This window comes from Spea bombifrons, chromosome 5 (assembly GCF_027358695.1).
Source record: "Spea bombifrons isolate aSpeBom1 chromosome 5, aSpeBom1.2.pri, whole genome shotgun sequence".
Classification (NCBI taxonomy): Eukaryota; Metazoa; Chordata; class Amphibia; order Anura; family Pelobatidae; genus Spea; species Spea bombifrons.
Window position 1 is genome coordinate 77441464 of NC_071091.1, and position 17528 is coordinate 77458991.

Here is a 17528-nt window from a genome sequence, read left to right on the forward strand (position 1 = left end):
TTTATATATTATTTCATCTCTTAATATTGCCTCACATTGAAGGGGTCAGTCAACATTTACAATTGAAACAATCTTAAGTAAATATTTTCATTTATTCAAGTCTACCTATGTTATATGTAAGTAAAATGAGGGGTATTTTGTATGATTTTAAATGTATGTGCAAAACTGTAACTCTAGACCATCTAGATAATATTTCTCCATGTGTGGTTATGTCTGTTTGAGCATTTACATATTAGTTTATATGATAGTAGAACACGCCAGATGAATGTTGAAAGGTGAATGTTATTGCATGTAATACCCACTGGCGTTGTACAATTTTATCCTACGACTCCCCCACCAGAGAGTTGGTTAATATTTTAATAATTTGCAATAATTTACTGTGTAATCCCAATTTCCCATTCAATAAAAATAGATACAGCCATTAGTAGGCCAACATGTTAATAAAATCCCATAGGCCCCTTCTTTGGAGGTCCTTTCTTCTGTTGGATACTAAAAGACAACACAAACTTAGATTTAACTCTCTTTTCTTTGGGAACAGCTAATATTTAGCTATGCTCACATGTCTAACACAACATAGTGAACAAAATAAAAAAAGAACAAAAATTCAATCTCCAAGTGCAAAAAAGTGTCTTTCATAAAAACATATGCCTTATAGCAATAGATAACATGCATCGACCAGTCTAAAAACCATACTGTCAGATTTCACCAATTTCCCCGATCATTACCTGAAAGTGGGTATATTGTTATAGAACCTCCTTGCTGCAGTATTAAGTGAAGGATTAGTGTATTACCAGCGACAACCAGTTACAGGCAATGCTGATTGTTGGTTTGCTGTCATGTTGCAGGACTGCCAGGATAATACAGCTGGTGACCACTGCCATCTATGTGCTCCTGGCTACTATGGGAAAGTAACTGGGTCAATTGCAGATTGCTCATTGTGTGCTTGTCCCAAGGGCAACAGCCAGAGGTAATTTTACATCTAAACACCTATTTTATGTTGAAATGCGTGTACAGTCTTCTTCCTTGTCTGCCATTACTCCACAAATCAGATATTTATGTTTTAATATTGCTTTTTTAGAATCTCTTCTTATGGGGTCAGTTTCTAGTCCTCTTAGCATTAATGCTGGAAGCAACATGATTTGGTATCATAAACCGCAATTATATTGTTGAGAAATAACCATAAGAAGGCATCTTGAAGCGTCTGCAAATGAGCCAAAAATATATGGTTAACATCAATGTCCTACTTAGATGCTTTTGTGAAAATGGGGTACTAAGTTGTACAGTGGAATGCTTTCAATATGTAATGAAGGTGTTTTCTCTCAAATGAAATCTCTAGCATGTATTTTTATGTAAGATTAACACTCCATGGGGTCTTAGGGAGTATACTAGTTCAAGTGTCTGAATGACTCCCTTTACGGTGGTATAGATCTGTCTGACCACTCCACCTCTGCATATAGATAGATGATGTCTGCGTATGACACCATATTCTGGCACTAAATACTCAGTCGCACGCGGAAGCATGACGGAGAAGTTCAGACCTCTTCCTTCTCTCAAAACAATGTGCTGTGTTGAGTAGATTGATCTCTTAAACCTCCTCGCTGGGGCTCAATAGGCCGTTTGAGGCTGGCATTCTTCTCAGGTCTCCTGTCCTTGGAAGCTGACTAGGGTAATATAGCTCTGATTACATGCTGTATTAGCAAATTAGAGAAATTAAGTATAACAATATAAACATAGAGAAATAAAATCTGCTCTAATATGACAGTATGCAGTTCTGCGCTATAAATTGTGAGAAGAATTGTTAAACGTTTTAAACTCCCTTTTACTGTTTATGTTCCTAGTTTTAGCCCCACGTGCGTCCTAGAAGGTATTAATGATTTCCGTTGTGATGCCTGTCTACCTGGATATGAAGGGCGATACTGTGAAAGGTAAGGACCATATGTGCTATTGAAAAGAGAGTATTACAGTCAGTTTTTACTCATAGTCAAAAGTGATATCTTTTTTTGGGAGGCGAACATTGAAAACAGCAAAGACATACTTTTCTGTGTTTGCCCGATAGCTTGTGCCATCTTAAGCAAAAGACCCTGTCATCTTTTGGACCAACACCATATCATTTTTTCGTAAAGCTTGAGGCGAGCACTAAACTCAGTGGCTCCTGTAAATGCTATTATCACCGACGCCTATGAAACAAGCCAGGTTGTCGGTGTTGGCCAAGCTGTTGGGCTTCACAGAAACACTAGAAAAGTTGGACCGGTTCAGTTATTTAAAAGACGCTAAAATAAGAACTTGACATTTTCTTTAACAATAGCTACTTATGATGCAAAGGAGTTATGGCGCAAACATAAATTATTTAATTATGTATTCTGTATATGTTTTGTAACATGTAGGTGTTCTCTTGGCTACTACGGAAATCCAAATGAGCCTGATGGCTTCTGCCAGAAATGTGACTGCAACCCAAGCGGCTCATTGAATAATGAATGTGATCGGCTAACCGGCCAGTGCATTTGCAAAACAGGAGTAACTGGCCGTCTTTGTGATACTTGTGAATTAAGACACATTCTTTTGGAAGAAGAATGTATATGTAAGTAACACACATCAGTACACTCTATACTGTGCCGATAACCTAGCTATTTTGTTAGTGGAAGAAAGGGACCTTTGACATAGGTATATAGAGTTGGGTGCACGGGGAATGACGCTGTGATAAGAGCAACTTATAAGTCAAAAGAACCAGTTCACACAAACACATAGTCGAAAAAGTTTAATAATGCAAGGAAAGTGATGGATCAGAGGCACGAACAAGTACATTTCGGTACAATGGCCAATCTAAGCCAAAAATTAGGCAGTCACCCTTGCCCCTATTGGTGCACCTAATAAATCACACCTGATTAACTACCTTGCATTCCTTGTGGGAACTTTTTCCTTTCACAGATGTATACTCAAGGATAAAGGTACATATAAATACAGTGACAGATGTTAAAATAGATGGTCCAAGCATGCATTGGACAACATAATGTAATACAACCTCACTGATATCTTCATGTGACCAACACATAATAAGATAGGAAACCGTTGAATATGTTTTATTTCATATTATAATTAGATACAGGAAAAGAGTGTCCTCATTAATTAATAAGTAATGACACTTCCATATGCTGTTTAATATTCATTGTGTGGGATAATATTATTAATGTGAGCTGTTCAGGGAAAGTTACCCAAGCCTGAAACAGTGGTGTCCTGCGCGTGATAATACATAGTAGTGCTGCCCTTGGAAGTAAAGGGTTTTTTCAGAACCTGTTGCGTCTATTATTGTAGGATCCGTGCGACACGTCTTAATAGATATATCTTAACACCACTTCTTCAGTGCACCTTAATAAAATGATCTAATACTACTGGGGTATAAAGTACTCAAGCGGTTACCTGCCTGTCCATGGCTTTGACCATTTATTTATTCCTTTATTTCCAGCTTGTGATGATGATTGCACTGGAACATTACTTGATGATTTGGATAGTATGCACCAGGCCATCTTCTCTTTTAATATGACCGGTATTGGTAGACCACCTCATCAAACTCTATTCAACTTGGAAAATGTGACAAATCACTTTAAGGTATCTTACTCAAAAAGTTTAACACATATTTCAACCAGATATGGTGGTATTTGATTAGGTATCTATCTATCTATCTATCTATCTATCTATCTATCTATCTATCTATCTGTCTGTCGCTTGCTTTCATCATGTTTCATCCATCCATCTGTAATATAGACTTATAAGAAAGTTATACTTTACTGTAAGAGTGGTAGATAAGTGGAACAGCCTCCCAGAAGAAATGGTAGATATATGTAGAATGTGGGTCTAGTTTAATTTTAATCAACAACATTAGATTGCAAATGAAATATTGTAACATAGGCAGCTTTGTGAATAAGAACGTGTTTTAATAAATATTAATTATGTTACTTTAAGTTTCCCTCCATCCCTCCGTACAAATAATGTAGTTGCTCTCTGTAGACCCGTCGTGGCTGATACTGTCCAGATCGGGGAAAACTGGATAAAATCCAATAAAGGATATTTATGATGTTCTTGAAACTGTTCAAATTGGATCTGTAGATGAAGTTGCTGCTCTCTCTGTAATGTAATCAGGTCCCGGCTTAGAGCATGATGTTCGCCAATTACCAGAGGCAATTATATGCAAATATAATTTTAATACATATTTAAATATGCCTTAAAAGCCAAAAACGATGGTTGATAGGAGATTAAGATACAACAAACATTGAGGTTCATGGAAAGGGCTCACAGGATTTATTGAAAGGTTACGAGCACATAGCTGAAACGCAACAGCTCTTAAAGTCTAAATCAACAGAAATCACTTTATTTTGAGGTCTGCCCGGAAAAAAACAAATAATACAAAGTGTTGAAAGTCACACATTAAATAAACTGAAAGTAAATAGCATCTATCTATCTATAAAATACCCTGTTCTTTGGCCATTTATACATTTCTGCATGTTTTAGGCTTGTATCTCTAGATTGTAAATTTGTTTGATCCGGGCCCTCCTCACCTGTTGTCTCTGTTAATCAATTTGTTATGTTATATACTACTTGTTATGTCCTGTCCACCCATTGTACAGCGCTACGGAATTTGATGGCGCTATATAAAACAATAAATAATAATAATCCATGTATGTTCAGGCTGGAGAAGTACAGATTTGATTTGTATTCCTGTCCAAGGTCCATGAGCATTTATTATGGCATCTCTGGAATCTCTTATGTCATCATTACATTTATTTCATATGTACATACGGTATATTCCATCTGTTAGGTATATTCCCAAGTAAAGTTTACATTATTTTTATCTAGGTTTATGCAAGTAAAATGTGTAGTTTTAAGTCATGTTTCTCAATATTCTCAATAACTAGACAAATTTGGATTGTTTTTCAGGAGTCTGTGCCAATAAGAGTCAGCCCAATAATATCCCTGGACAAGACAATGGAGCAGCTCAGTTCTTTGTCTAAAGACACCCTCCAACTTGAGCAGCACGTGAGTACACGCCATAATCTGCAGATTCATTTTCCTACAGTGCCTCTTTTATTAAGATCGCCATAATATGAAGTTTGCTTTGTTATACCTTGGACAGCTTTAATTCTATTTACGTCTATTTCTTAATGTAAAATCTAGCAAAGCAAATATTAAAAAGTAGACCTCATATGTGTCCAGTAAGGTCAATACATATAGTGCTACTATATGTATTTTTTTTTTTTTTTTTTTTAGATCATAGATAACCTGAGTAAACATAACGTGCAGTTCTTAAATGATCTTTTCATTTGTAGAAGGAAAAAACATGTGACCCTTGCCCCCTTGGTTACTAAATCACTTAACCAAATAAAATAGATAATTAGGTTTAATTTCACTAGACACACACAGACATAATTACAATAAATACCTTTTCAGAGCACTGTAGTATTTCTCTTTTTTTGCTTTATGAACTTTGTATATCTATCCTGCGAGATCAATTGAAATTAGGTTAATTATGTAAAATATTTTATTACATACAGGTGCTTTGGAGCGTTTAAGATTCAGTGATATTATTAAATGGTTCAAAATGATCTATACATTGCTCATTGTTCTACAACTTAAATGTAATTTGCATTTTTAAAAATCTAAATCATACATGTTTACTTTTCTCTAAGATGGAGCAGGTGATAGGTGATGGAGAAGCACTGAACAATGCCACCGTCAGAACTCTGAATAAGACTCAAGAGTTAATCGGCTTTATTGACAAAATGCAAACAACTATTCAAGGTACATTTATTGCCATTTAAATGGGTTTATCCCCAACAGTTGATACCTATCCAGCAATTATCTGGTTGTCAAAGATAGAAGTTGTTTGGCGATATAAGGGCAGTTCTTCCTTTTTGCGTGTACTTTATTAACTTTAAATAGTTATTTAAATCAACACAGACTTTCTTCTAGTACTGAGGTTGATGGCATACATGGACAACTATAGGACTTCTAGCACCCATGGTAAATTATGTGCTACATGTATACTTTCTTTGTAAAAAAAAAATATATATATAGTGGCACCCCTACCAACTCGGCATACTAGACCGCTGCCTAATTTGACTATGTGGCCAGATCTGTCGTTTCTAGTGTTTGGGAGCTTTCTAAATGAGCTATTAACCTATCTTTCTTGCAGTATTGGTGGAAGTGGTCGAAAGCCTAAATGAGACGAGCATTGATACACAGCTCTCTGACAATTTGCAATTAAATTATGAGGATGATGTCTCCTTAATGCTCAGTTCTATGAGGTCGAAATATTTTGATGATCAAAGTCAAGATGCTACCAAAACCCTCAAGTAAGCGCCTTTATTTTCTTGTTTTTGCGAAATATATATATGTATATATATGTATGTATATGTATGTGTGTATGTGTGTGTGTATATATATATATATATATATATGTATGTATACATGTTAGTACGTATACATTTTATATTATTATTATACGTACATATATTTGTTTTGTTTATTGGATGTCACATTGGATGTTCACAGGGAAAAAAGGAATTGCTAATTCAAATATATCTATATAACTTAAAACACACTTTTAAAATGAGTCGCCCTTTTGCTTATTTTTTTATACCGCCTGTCACAAGAACACAAGAAGTTAGATTAAAGATGATTTCTGCAGAGAGTACCAGACAGTTATAGAAATTGAACCAATAGCGGTATTTACTTTTATCTGAGTAGTTTTTTTTCCTTTTATGATTTATCAGAGTATCAGAAGGCTATCTACACAGAGTTCAGAAACAATATGAGAAGCCACACCAAGATTTAACAAAGTTAAAAAATAGTCTTGAAAATGCCCTCGCACAACGTAACAACAAACTACTGGCAGCGGAGGATTTGTTGTATGTGGCATCTGCAAACACCAACAACACCAACGATCTGCTGGTCATTATACAAAGAAATCTGGCTGATTTGAGGGTAAATGAGTTTCAGAATTAATGTTTATAATTACCTATTAATGTGGTAAAACAATTGATCAAGGTTAAAAAAATACTTTTTCATTTGAAACATCTTTGCATCCCGGGGGAACTCTGCATTAGTCCTAGGGGCTGCAAGTATGAAAGTTGACCCATGGACAACTAGAAAAAAATCATAAGGAACAATCAGTGTGGTGTGGTAAAATAATTTTAGCGGAATGTATTTTTATTTCTTTTCCCTTACAGACAAAAAAACACGACCTTCAGGAAAATAAGAACCGTTCTGTGTTGTTGATTGAGGAAGGTCTTGGGCTGGTGGATGATGCAGTTTTGCTTGCAGAGGACACCATTAATGCTACATCTGTATGTATCCAGGTGTCACTGAATTAATTGGACCATAGAGAGTCATTTAATGTGGATTTAATGCTGTAATGTTGTCCATAGGTTTTGGAGACCCACCAAGAGGAGCTGCTTCTTTGGAATTCTAAACTGAGACACCATGTAGATCGTCTGGTAATGCAGATGGCCAAAAGAGACGCACTTGACATGGTCTATAAGGCAGAAGATTATGCAGCAGAACTACACAAACTTTCTGCTTCTCTAAATAGGTAAACATAGCAGTGTTAATACCAAAATGTAGTTATTCATTCATCCAGTTCAGTAATATTTCATATAAGTCAGCATTGCCATATACCTTGGTTTCGTCACGGTATTAAGTTAAATGGAAGTCAAATCTAAATTCCTACAAGCTGGGTAGTAGAAGAAGATGTGATTATTTTATTAAAACAAATGCATAAGCAGAACAACACATCCACTATTTAAAGCTGTAAACCTTAGTTGTAGAGTTTGATGTGTTTTCAATGTTTTTTTACTCATTTTGCTACAAAATCTTTTCAGCAAAAACATCATATTTTAAAGGGGCAATATAATAATATATCTTTTTTGTGTGTTTCCAGTTCTCTTTTAGATATAAGGAATGCCTCTTTGAATGCCACCAGTGCGATCCACTCTCACACAGATATCAAAAATATGATTGAGCAATCAGAGGTTCTTGCAGAACAGTGTAACCACACAGTTACAGGAGTCCTGGCAATGGTAAGGTCTTCAAAGAGCGGCAGGTGCACAGGTCTAAAGAACATGGAATGGAAGAAAGATTACTGTTAGTGTTATCAATCCACAATGACATTCTAATAGACAATTGTATTAACACTCTTAATAGACTTGTATCCTAATGACATCCATATGCTAAAAAATATACAAAATGTAGGTTATGGTGCACCTTCTATAGCCCAAACTCTCCAGTACAGTATCAAAGATTAAGCACATTTTATTAGAACGTGGGTTTTTATTTTTCAGATTATTATATTAACTAGATTGGTTAATGTTTATTGGAAATAATGTCACTACTAATGTCCACTCACTGTTACTTAAGATCAGACCTGTAAGAATTGCTAGTTCATTTTTAGGTTGTATAATTTTCATCAGTTAACCCTATGAACTATATGATATGACGCCTAAGGTTTTAGCCCTAAAAAGTAAGCACTAATGTATAGTTTAGTTACCTGGCAAAAAAATCCAACAAATCCATAGTGTCCGATAAGTAGTGGCTTCCCTGGCCAGGTACCCCTGTAATACAGTAACCCAGAAAATGTGTCTTACAATGACAGAAATCATACACGAAACCCAGAGAAGAACTATAGAATGCATCTGGTCACAAACAAAATTCTCCTTAAAGTAAAATAATAACTTAGATCTCCAGTGTTATGTGAAAGCATCAACATCCCATCACTTTCCAGACCTCTATTTGCTTAGTGTTAGAATCTATTTTGTCCTTCACATCACAACAATGCAAAAAGCTTATTGGATCTCAGGGTTATGGACCCCCAAACATGTAGATAACTTTTTGAAAAAGGACCATATCCTAGAACTCATTTTGTTCTAAATGCAACATTTTATATTGGGACTGTTTCTGCTGTGCTTAGTTTTTAGTAGTTATCCAATGCCTACATCATAGTGTTGCCTATAACCAGTTTTTTTTAATTGTCCATTTGATTTGTTCTTATAGCGTTCATATTAAAATATGTATGGTGCCAACAAATGGCATCCTTGACCAAATATTAAGATATAATGCAGTTATTTTCTTTAATAGCACTTGATAAATGTGTAAATGACAGACAACATATACCACCTGACTTGAGCTTAATTCCCCAACCTACCTTGCTGACCATCGTTAACATTTTATCACTGCAGGTATAGCACTGAAACTACAACTTTTACTCTAAGAACACAAACAAACACAAATCATTTTTGACTTATTACATCATTTAAAAAAATCTGATAACGATATGTTTTCTTTTAAAAGGTTTCAGGGGCAAATGGATCTTTACAAGTTGCACCAAAAAATTCTATGAAGTTCAGCACACAACTTCTTAATGAGGCCAAAAATTTAAGTCTTAGCACGGAAGGTAAGGGTTTGGGAACTTTGAATGATATTTTTGTACCATATTATACTATATTTTTGTCAGTACCATAGCTTTACATAACTTTAGGAATATTAGCTACTTTAATAGACCCCAATGATAGACATCTTATTTGATCCAATAAAAGAATGGTTATATGAGGACGCATGCCACAAATCTACGACAGTAAAGGTAAGTGACCAGGGCCATCTGGCACTGGCCCACAAGGCATTTACCCGGTTTGCCAGTTGGCCAGTCCCAGCCTGCATACAAATAGATTACTGTTTATTTCAGTGATTCTGTGTCATTTTGGATGTTTTAAACAAAAAATGGAAGCTGAAAGGTTACGTGGCATCCGCACTGTAATCAAATGACACTTCAGTACGACATCGTGAAGTTACCATCATCAGACAGAGCAGAAACACCTACTGAGAAAAATAAAAATCCAATTTCTTATGCCCGACACTTGTTTGTCATTGACAGTTCTTCCTTTCAGATATTTAAATTGGTAATCTTCTCAAACTCTTTTGTTCGTTCCCATAGGTCTTGTGTCTGATTTGAACGATCTGAAAACAAAAGCAGATACAATACAAAAACGCACTCATGCATTTACACGTCAAATAAGTGAACAGCTGCTGGCTCTGAGAAATTTACCAAATGGTAAGTAGCATTAAGGCGTATTCATTTACTTCTAGCTGTACCTACAAATTGTACTTTCACTAATAAAAATGTGCATCTCTGATGGAAATGCAGACAAAAGAGTCTTTGTACAGGTGCACAATAGAAACACATAAATGATTTGCTTCGGTTTAATTCCTGACCATCTCAGCATAATCCTCTGTTCATTCCAAATGGGCATTAACAAAACAAAGCTGATTTTTTTCCTAGTGTAAAAGGTATCTTCTTTACCTATAAAACAAAGAAACTTTTTTTTCAGTTTGTATAGCAAGAACCTATTAGTGTCTGCTTTTTTGTTGCCTGTGTTCCTGGAAAAAACATTTACAGTATTAAATAATTATTTCTTGGGCATATTCATTAGAGTAGGGGGAACACTGCGTTTTAAAAGGGAGGTTCCACAAGTTGTCAGATGTTATATATTTGAAAAGACTCTAAAAGAAGAAATATGTTATTTTGATGAATTACTGGTTTTGCAATGACAATGTAATGAATACAGTAATGATGACATCACGCTTATGTCATTAATGAGACATTGCTATGCTTCAGAAACTGAAAATGTGATGAGACTGCTAAACATATTGCTGGAACAGAAGCTTTAATTATTGATTCAGTTCAGACATACAATGCCTAGACTTCCTTCTGAGAGCGAGGCCTGCTTACCTGGTAATGGCTCTTCAGTGTGATTTTCTGACAGAATAACTCATTAAATGCTGTGAATATGTTTCGATACACACTAGGCTGTAACCGTGCTCCTAACAAAAAGGTGTCCTTCTTTTGCCTTTTGAAATGTTGAGAAGCATAATTTCTAAAATAACCTCTGAGCTTCCAAGCCCATGCTTTTATTTCTTGCAAGACAATAACTGCGTATCCACATCCCCAACAGGGCAGGAGCCACATTAACGTCTGAGTAATTTAGTGTGGGGTTAGTATTAAAATCTCGTCTGCATTCATTCCTCATAAGAATAATCCTCATCGGGATTTTGTGTCCTAAATTGAGAACCACTCCTTAATTCAGGTTTCAATAACAGCCTCTTTATATGTACTTTTTCTTCGAAATGTTTTCCCTTTTCTCAATTTTTCAACTTCACTTTTCAAAGTGAAAAAGTTCATAATTTGCTTTATCTACCCTGGAACAGATACCAGTGAGAAACTACAAGATGCTAAAGAGCTTGCCTTGTCTGCCAATGTCAGTGCAGCTGGCACTTTAAACCATATCACGAACTTCAACCAAAAGGTGTTAACTGCGTCCTCTGCGCTGTCCAAAGTCAATGACACGCTGCGGAAAACCAACGAGCTTCTAGCGGACTCATCCAAGACGGGTATGTTTCCCGCATTAATGCACTCGCCGATACTTTGCTGCAAAAATATAGGGTGCACGGAGTACTTTGGCATAGAATGTACAATCGTTGTGGAAGAGGTTTAATATGCTGTTCATTTTTTTACCTGCTCTGTAAAGCCCGAGCAAGAGCCAAAGCAGAGCTTGGCCAGGCTTATTGAGTCATCTCAAACTCTGGAGACAAGCAGACTAAACTGACCAAATATCTCTTATCTACTGTCAAATTCTACATTTCATGTAATAAGGGACCCCATTTCCAGCTTGACTACCAGCTCATGGTCTCCCTCCCCCGCAAAGAGCTGTCACAACTGCAGTGAACCAGAAGCACACACCAGCCTGATAGCAAGAGGTTGAGCCCCAAAATAAGAAGACAGGGATTTTGGTGATCCAAATAGTGTGGATATATATATATATATATATATATATATATATATATATATACACACACACACACATATACAGGTACCACAGAATGCCAGGTCAAGGTTGGTACACAACGTAGGTAGTCGGGATAGCTGGGTTTGGTAGCTGGGTTCTCCTGATACGTATAACAGGAACACAATAGGGTGCTTCTTAATATCAGTTCCGGGTTTTTAAATCCATCGCAGGGATGCCTCTTGTTGCGCGGCACAGGTTGGCCCTCTAGTGCGCATCACAAATTTTCCTGCAGCCCGATGGGACTGCGCTGCAGACGGCTGTCGGGTAGGCACTGGCATAACTGGCTAGCTGCCGCTTGGTTGCTGGTAGTAGGACTTTTCTTCATGACAAAGGCCATGCTAAGAACACACAACGTGCCTGAATATTAGGTTCACCTATGTTAATGTTTTTATGTATACTGTATGTGCAAGCTTCTTAATATGTTTTGTTTCACCAGCGGTAACAGCGGAAAGCAGAATTAAAGAAGTGGAAACACAGGCCAACATTTTATTGGATAGACTGAAACCTTTGAAATTGCTTGAGGAAAACCTAAGCAGAAATCTATCTGAAATTAAAGAGCTTATTAGCCAGGCCCGTAAACAGGCCGCATCGGTAAGTGTGATAAAAGTGTTACGGAAAAAAGAGTTTCAACTATTACCTTTTACTGATGACTAAGTCAGCCATAGATAGTATAAGGCTTATTTAGAATAAAGGTCTCGGTATCATAAAAACAACCCCTCTGAGGGTTAAAAGAGGCACTATTTTTAATCAGTTACCTTACAAGTGGAAGCAGATTTCCAAGAAAAACACATATCTAAAAACATATCATATTTTTTAAACCCAAATATTTCTTTGCAACAAAAATTGGATATTTGCAAATTTGGAAGAATTTTTGCACGTATCCAGTGTGTTGGAATAGTTTTTAGGTTTTCTGGGGATTTATAGATGAATTATTTCTATACTGGTTCTGGTCCACTTACCATTTCACTGATTGAGTATAATGTTTCCTTATGTTAATAGTCCATATAATTTAGCTATAAAGCACTCTACAGCACATAGCACTGAACGAGCAATTGTTTTTCGATATTAATAATAAATTATTTTCTATTTTTGCAGATTAAAGTGGCTGTTTCAGCCGACAGAGATTGTGTACGCTCTTACCATCCAGAGCTCTATTCTACACATTTCAGCACTCTAACTCTTAATGTTAAGACCGGCGAGCCGGACAACCTGCTTTTCTACCTGGGCAGCAGCACGAAAGTGAGTGACTTTAATGTTTCATGCATTTGTTGACAAAAAGCCATTTCAATGCCAGATGTATCATGCAGTAAAGAGAAATTTGAAGAACATTTACTAAGAAAAGATCGTGTCCCTCTACAGTCATTCGCTTAGAGGTTTAAAGTGCAAATTTGCCCTTGTGGAGAAACTTGCAATGTTTGGCCCTTCTTGCATTGGGATACTTCTAAGCTTCAGACTCCATTATGTGCCATAGATACTCAAATCAACGTTTCCAAGAAATGTTCGACTATCAATAACTTGGGGGCTAAAAGTTTCCTACGAGTTGTTCTCCCATTGAGTTGAGTCTTTATTCAGTTCTGTATGAGTTGTGCATTCACCTGGCGTTTACCTGGACACTGAACATGAAAGCGGCTACAAAAGTTTTGAAGTCATTTTGATCTACAGTATGCAACTAAAGTAATCGTATATATGAACATACAGAAGACAGATATTCCAGGGAATTATTACACAGTGAAAAGGATTTTATTATTAATAAAACTTCTAGTCATAATGTTAATGAAATTACAGCATTTGAAAAATGGGGCTTTATTAGCACATTGATCATTTATTTTGTTTTTTTTGCAGGCTGACTTCATGGCGGTAGAAATGCTGAAAGGCAAGGTTTCCTTCCTTTGGGACCTGGGCGCAGGATCTGTAAGGCTCGAAGAACCTGATATCCAGATAAACAATAACAAGTGGCATAAAATACACGCAACAAGGTAAAGCTTATTTACGTGTGACCAGTAAAACATATGGCAATTGTACAGAATTTTAATGATTTGTTCTTTAGTGTGACGATTTCTACAAGAGTTCATTTACTGTACTTACTGACCACCAAAAAATATCTTCAAACTTGAACCCCACATTTTCCACTCTATACTTTGATGTAATTCCTTTGTGTTCTGGTACTTTATCTTTTATCAAAAAGTAATTTCGCTGAGACGTAAATTAATATAGTTGACCTTCTCTGATAAATAAATTCAGTACCAATTACTGAGATGTTCCTTCCAGGTTGAAAAAAACACTTTATAACATTTTATACAGGATCAGTGTATGTATGCGTTTAGTTAGATAGACACAAAGACAACAAAAACTAATTAGTTGAGAGAGTTGGTTATACAAATATGATATTGTAGTATCATTAGCTATAACATCCATGGTTCATCTTCACAGGTTTGGTAAATCAGGTTCATTGACTGTGGAAGAAATTGGCACTTCTCAGAAGCCCACAGCCAAAATGTCATCTTCACCTGGTACATCATCCATACTCCACATCGATAACTCAACATTGATGTTTGTTGGGGGAATAGGAGGACAATTACAGGTATATTTCCCAGATGAAATGCATTTTTTGAGCATGAACTTATTTGTTACCTATAATAATTGTAGACATGGTTAAACCTACAATATAGAAAAAAAAAAATGATTAATCATATTATAGACTCAAGCTCCATAATTTGGTCTTCTTGCACCGTTGTTGCTGTATCATTGTGAAACAGAAGTGTTTATATATATATATATATATATATATATATATATATATATATATATACCGTATTGGCTCGAATATAGGCCGCACCGGCACCGGCACCGGAAGTTGCATACGCGTATTGCGTAGATGTCCCCCGCCGGCCCCGCAAGACACCCGGGAGTCTGCTCCGGTAAGTCGAGGAGGGGGGGGCAGAGGAGGACAGTGGCAGCATATCTCGGGGGGGGGGGACAGTGGTAGCGTATCTCGGGGGGGGGGGGACAGTGGTAGCATATCTCGGGGGGGGAGGACAGTGGTAGCGTATCTCGGGGGGGAGGAGGAGGACAGTGGTAGCATATCTCGGGGAGGGAGGACAGTGGTAGCGTATCTCGGGGGGGGAGGGAGGACAGTGGTAGCATATCTCGGGGGGGAGGGAGGACAGTGGCAGCATATCTCGGGGGGGGGACAGTGGTAGCGTATCTCGGGGGGGGACAGTGGTAGCGTATCTCGGGGGGGAGGAGGAGGACAGTGGTAGCATATCTCGGGGAGGGAGGACAGTGGTAGCATATCTCGGGGGGGAGGGAGGACAGTGGCAGCATATCTCGGGGAGGGGGGACAGAGTGGCAGCATTTTTTTTTTTTTTGGTGCTTTTTTAAAGAAAAAAACTTTTTCTTTAAAAAAGCACCAGACTTTTAGGGTGCGGCCTATATACGGGGGCGGCCTATATCCGAGCCAATACGGTATATATATATATATATATATATATATATATACATATATATTTTTATATTTAGGAAAACCATCTTATAGGTGTACAGAAACCTGGAGCAACCCAAACCCTCCTCTGGTTCACACTCCTTCTCCCTTCCTCATGGATATTAAGCATATCAGTAGATATAGCTTGGCATGTAGACACTGGCTTAAGCCAAAATCAGTATCTTTGTGACATTGTAACCTAGGATGCATTCAAGATGTCTGAGCAGAGTCAAAGAGAAGTGTGCTAGAACATAGTCCAAAAACATGTTTGTTCAACAGGCATTTGACAGACCTTTGATGTCCTCTACCTAAAATATGTATACATTATTCCATAGGTAGTATGTAGGGCTTGCCTGATGTTGTCACACTTAGATACAGACCTGTAGGCTGCCTAAAGACATCAGGAGAGGTTCTGCTTTCCCATATAGTTGGGAAAATATATTTTTAAAATAACATTAAAACGTGTATAAACAAATCCCATGGCTAATTATCTGTGTATTTTTCTTTCCTAGAAATCAACAGCAGTCAAGACCACAGATTTTAAAGGTTGCATGGGCGAGGCGTTCCTTAATGGGCACTCCATTGGTTTATGGAACTATGTTGAGAGAGAGGGCAAATGTGGTGGATGCTATGGAAGGTATTATTTAGCTTCCTAAAAGTATTAATGCTATTTCTATATTGTTGCCATGCTACCTTTTACTAATGTATGTTTTGTAAGCTCACTTATCTTCTTTAGAGAAGCTCTTCTGCCCCCCCCCAATTAATAAAATAAAATATATTTGGTTTATTTAATATTTTGTCAACAAAATAAATATGTAAAATGCAAAAATTGACATCTAAACCTATAATGGGTATTCAGATAGAAGCCAGACATACTATTATTAAACCAAAAGTGGCTGCAGGAGGATATTCTGTTTCTTTTCATGTTCAGCCCATCATTACTGTTAGAGGCACAGTTTCACACCAAAATAGAAAACATTTAAATATATGGAAAATTATAAGAAAAGTGTTTTCTACTTGTTTTTACACGTCTGGAAATTTAAATGATGCTGGAATTCCTGCAGGAAGCAGAGAGCGTGATTTTATAGATTTTTTTTTTTTTTTTTGGTTTTATCTTTTTATGGAAAATTGTACTCGCCTCTAACACAGATACCAGCTTTAATCACTAAAAATGGACACATTGATTCTATTTTTATTTTTTCCTACAGAGCATGGCTAAAACATATTTTATTACTTTCTCATAAAAAGTGGGTACGCTTTAGGAATGTGTTAAAATATGCAAATGTGTAAATTGTTTTAGTTTACAAGGAATATTTTTCCTAGCTATATATTTTAATGCTAAGTCCTAAATAACTATTAGTAATCACTTCTTATTTATTTTCAAAGATTTTTTTTAAACATGTGCTGATTTTTCCCTTTGTGCAGTTCTTGGAGAAGCAATAACCAATTCCAATGTAGAATCACACATCTGCCATTAGCCATGACATATGTATATAACGGATAATCTTCCTAAAATGGGGGTCCAGCATGCGTTACAATGTAGAATTATGTAGATTTTCACATGCTACCCACAATTGAAAATCAGATACATGAAATCGGTTATTGAACTGTTCTATGAGTACATACTGCAAGGTAGCAGTACTCAGCCACAAGTAAAATGTATATATATATGTCCTGCAAATTAATGGGTGATGGGACACCCCTAAATATTACAAATGTCAATTATATGAATGTAGGATTCATCCCTTCGTAACACCACTGTTTGTGAGTGAGTAGTTATGACACGTTCATACCAGCAGGTGGCAATATTACAATTTATATTGACCAGCAAGAGCGTTATAAGGCGTAAAACTTCTGCAGGGATCTAAGTTCTTAGTGTATTCCAAATGTTAGTTATGTAGTTGTTTGCATTAATAATTTCTACATAATGCCAGATAGTTACATAGTTACTCCTATAAAAGCATAAACCGTGGACACGCTCCATGCTTGTCATAGTCGTTTGCAATGAGTATAGCTATAGTAAGTCAACAGGTATACAGCTGGCCGGTGCCAGCTGTCGCCAGTCACTTACCTTAACTGCCACTTGCATGCCAGATCTGGCCTTTTAATGTGCAGCTGCACCATGAGAGAGTGTAAGAGTGTAGCCTGCATCTGCATACATA

At 36.7% G+C, this 17528-nt stretch overlaps 1 protein-coding gene across 1 annotated transcript in view; it reads left to right on the forward strand.

Annotated features, from left to right (window-relative positions):
- LOC128497717 (laminin subunit alpha-1-like) overlaps positions 1 to 17528 on the forward strand; it is a 91663-nt gene that overhangs the window by 62423 nt on the left and 11712 nt on the right. The window contains 19 exon segments of the mRNA XM_053467878.1: positions 846 to 967; positions 1839 to 1925; positions 2385 to 2578; positions 3461 to 3603; positions 4930 to 5028; positions 5679 to 5790; positions 6185 to 6344; positions 6765 to 6975; positions 7221 to 7337; positions 7419 to 7582; positions 7931 to 8069; positions 9337 to 9439; positions 9977 to 10093; positions 11248 to 11430; positions 12322 to 12476; positions 12981 to 13124; positions 13728 to 13861; positions 14316 to 14466; positions 15879 to 16003. Of these exon segments, the coding sequence (XP_053323853.1) occupies positions 846 to 967; positions 1839 to 1925; positions 2385 to 2578; positions 3461 to 3603; positions 4930 to 5028; positions 5679 to 5790; positions 6185 to 6344; positions 6765 to 6975; positions 7221 to 7337; positions 7419 to 7582; positions 7931 to 8069; positions 9337 to 9439; positions 9977 to 10093; positions 11248 to 11430; positions 12322 to 12476; positions 12981 to 13124; positions 13728 to 13861; positions 14316 to 14466; positions 15879 to 16003 (2660 nt within the window).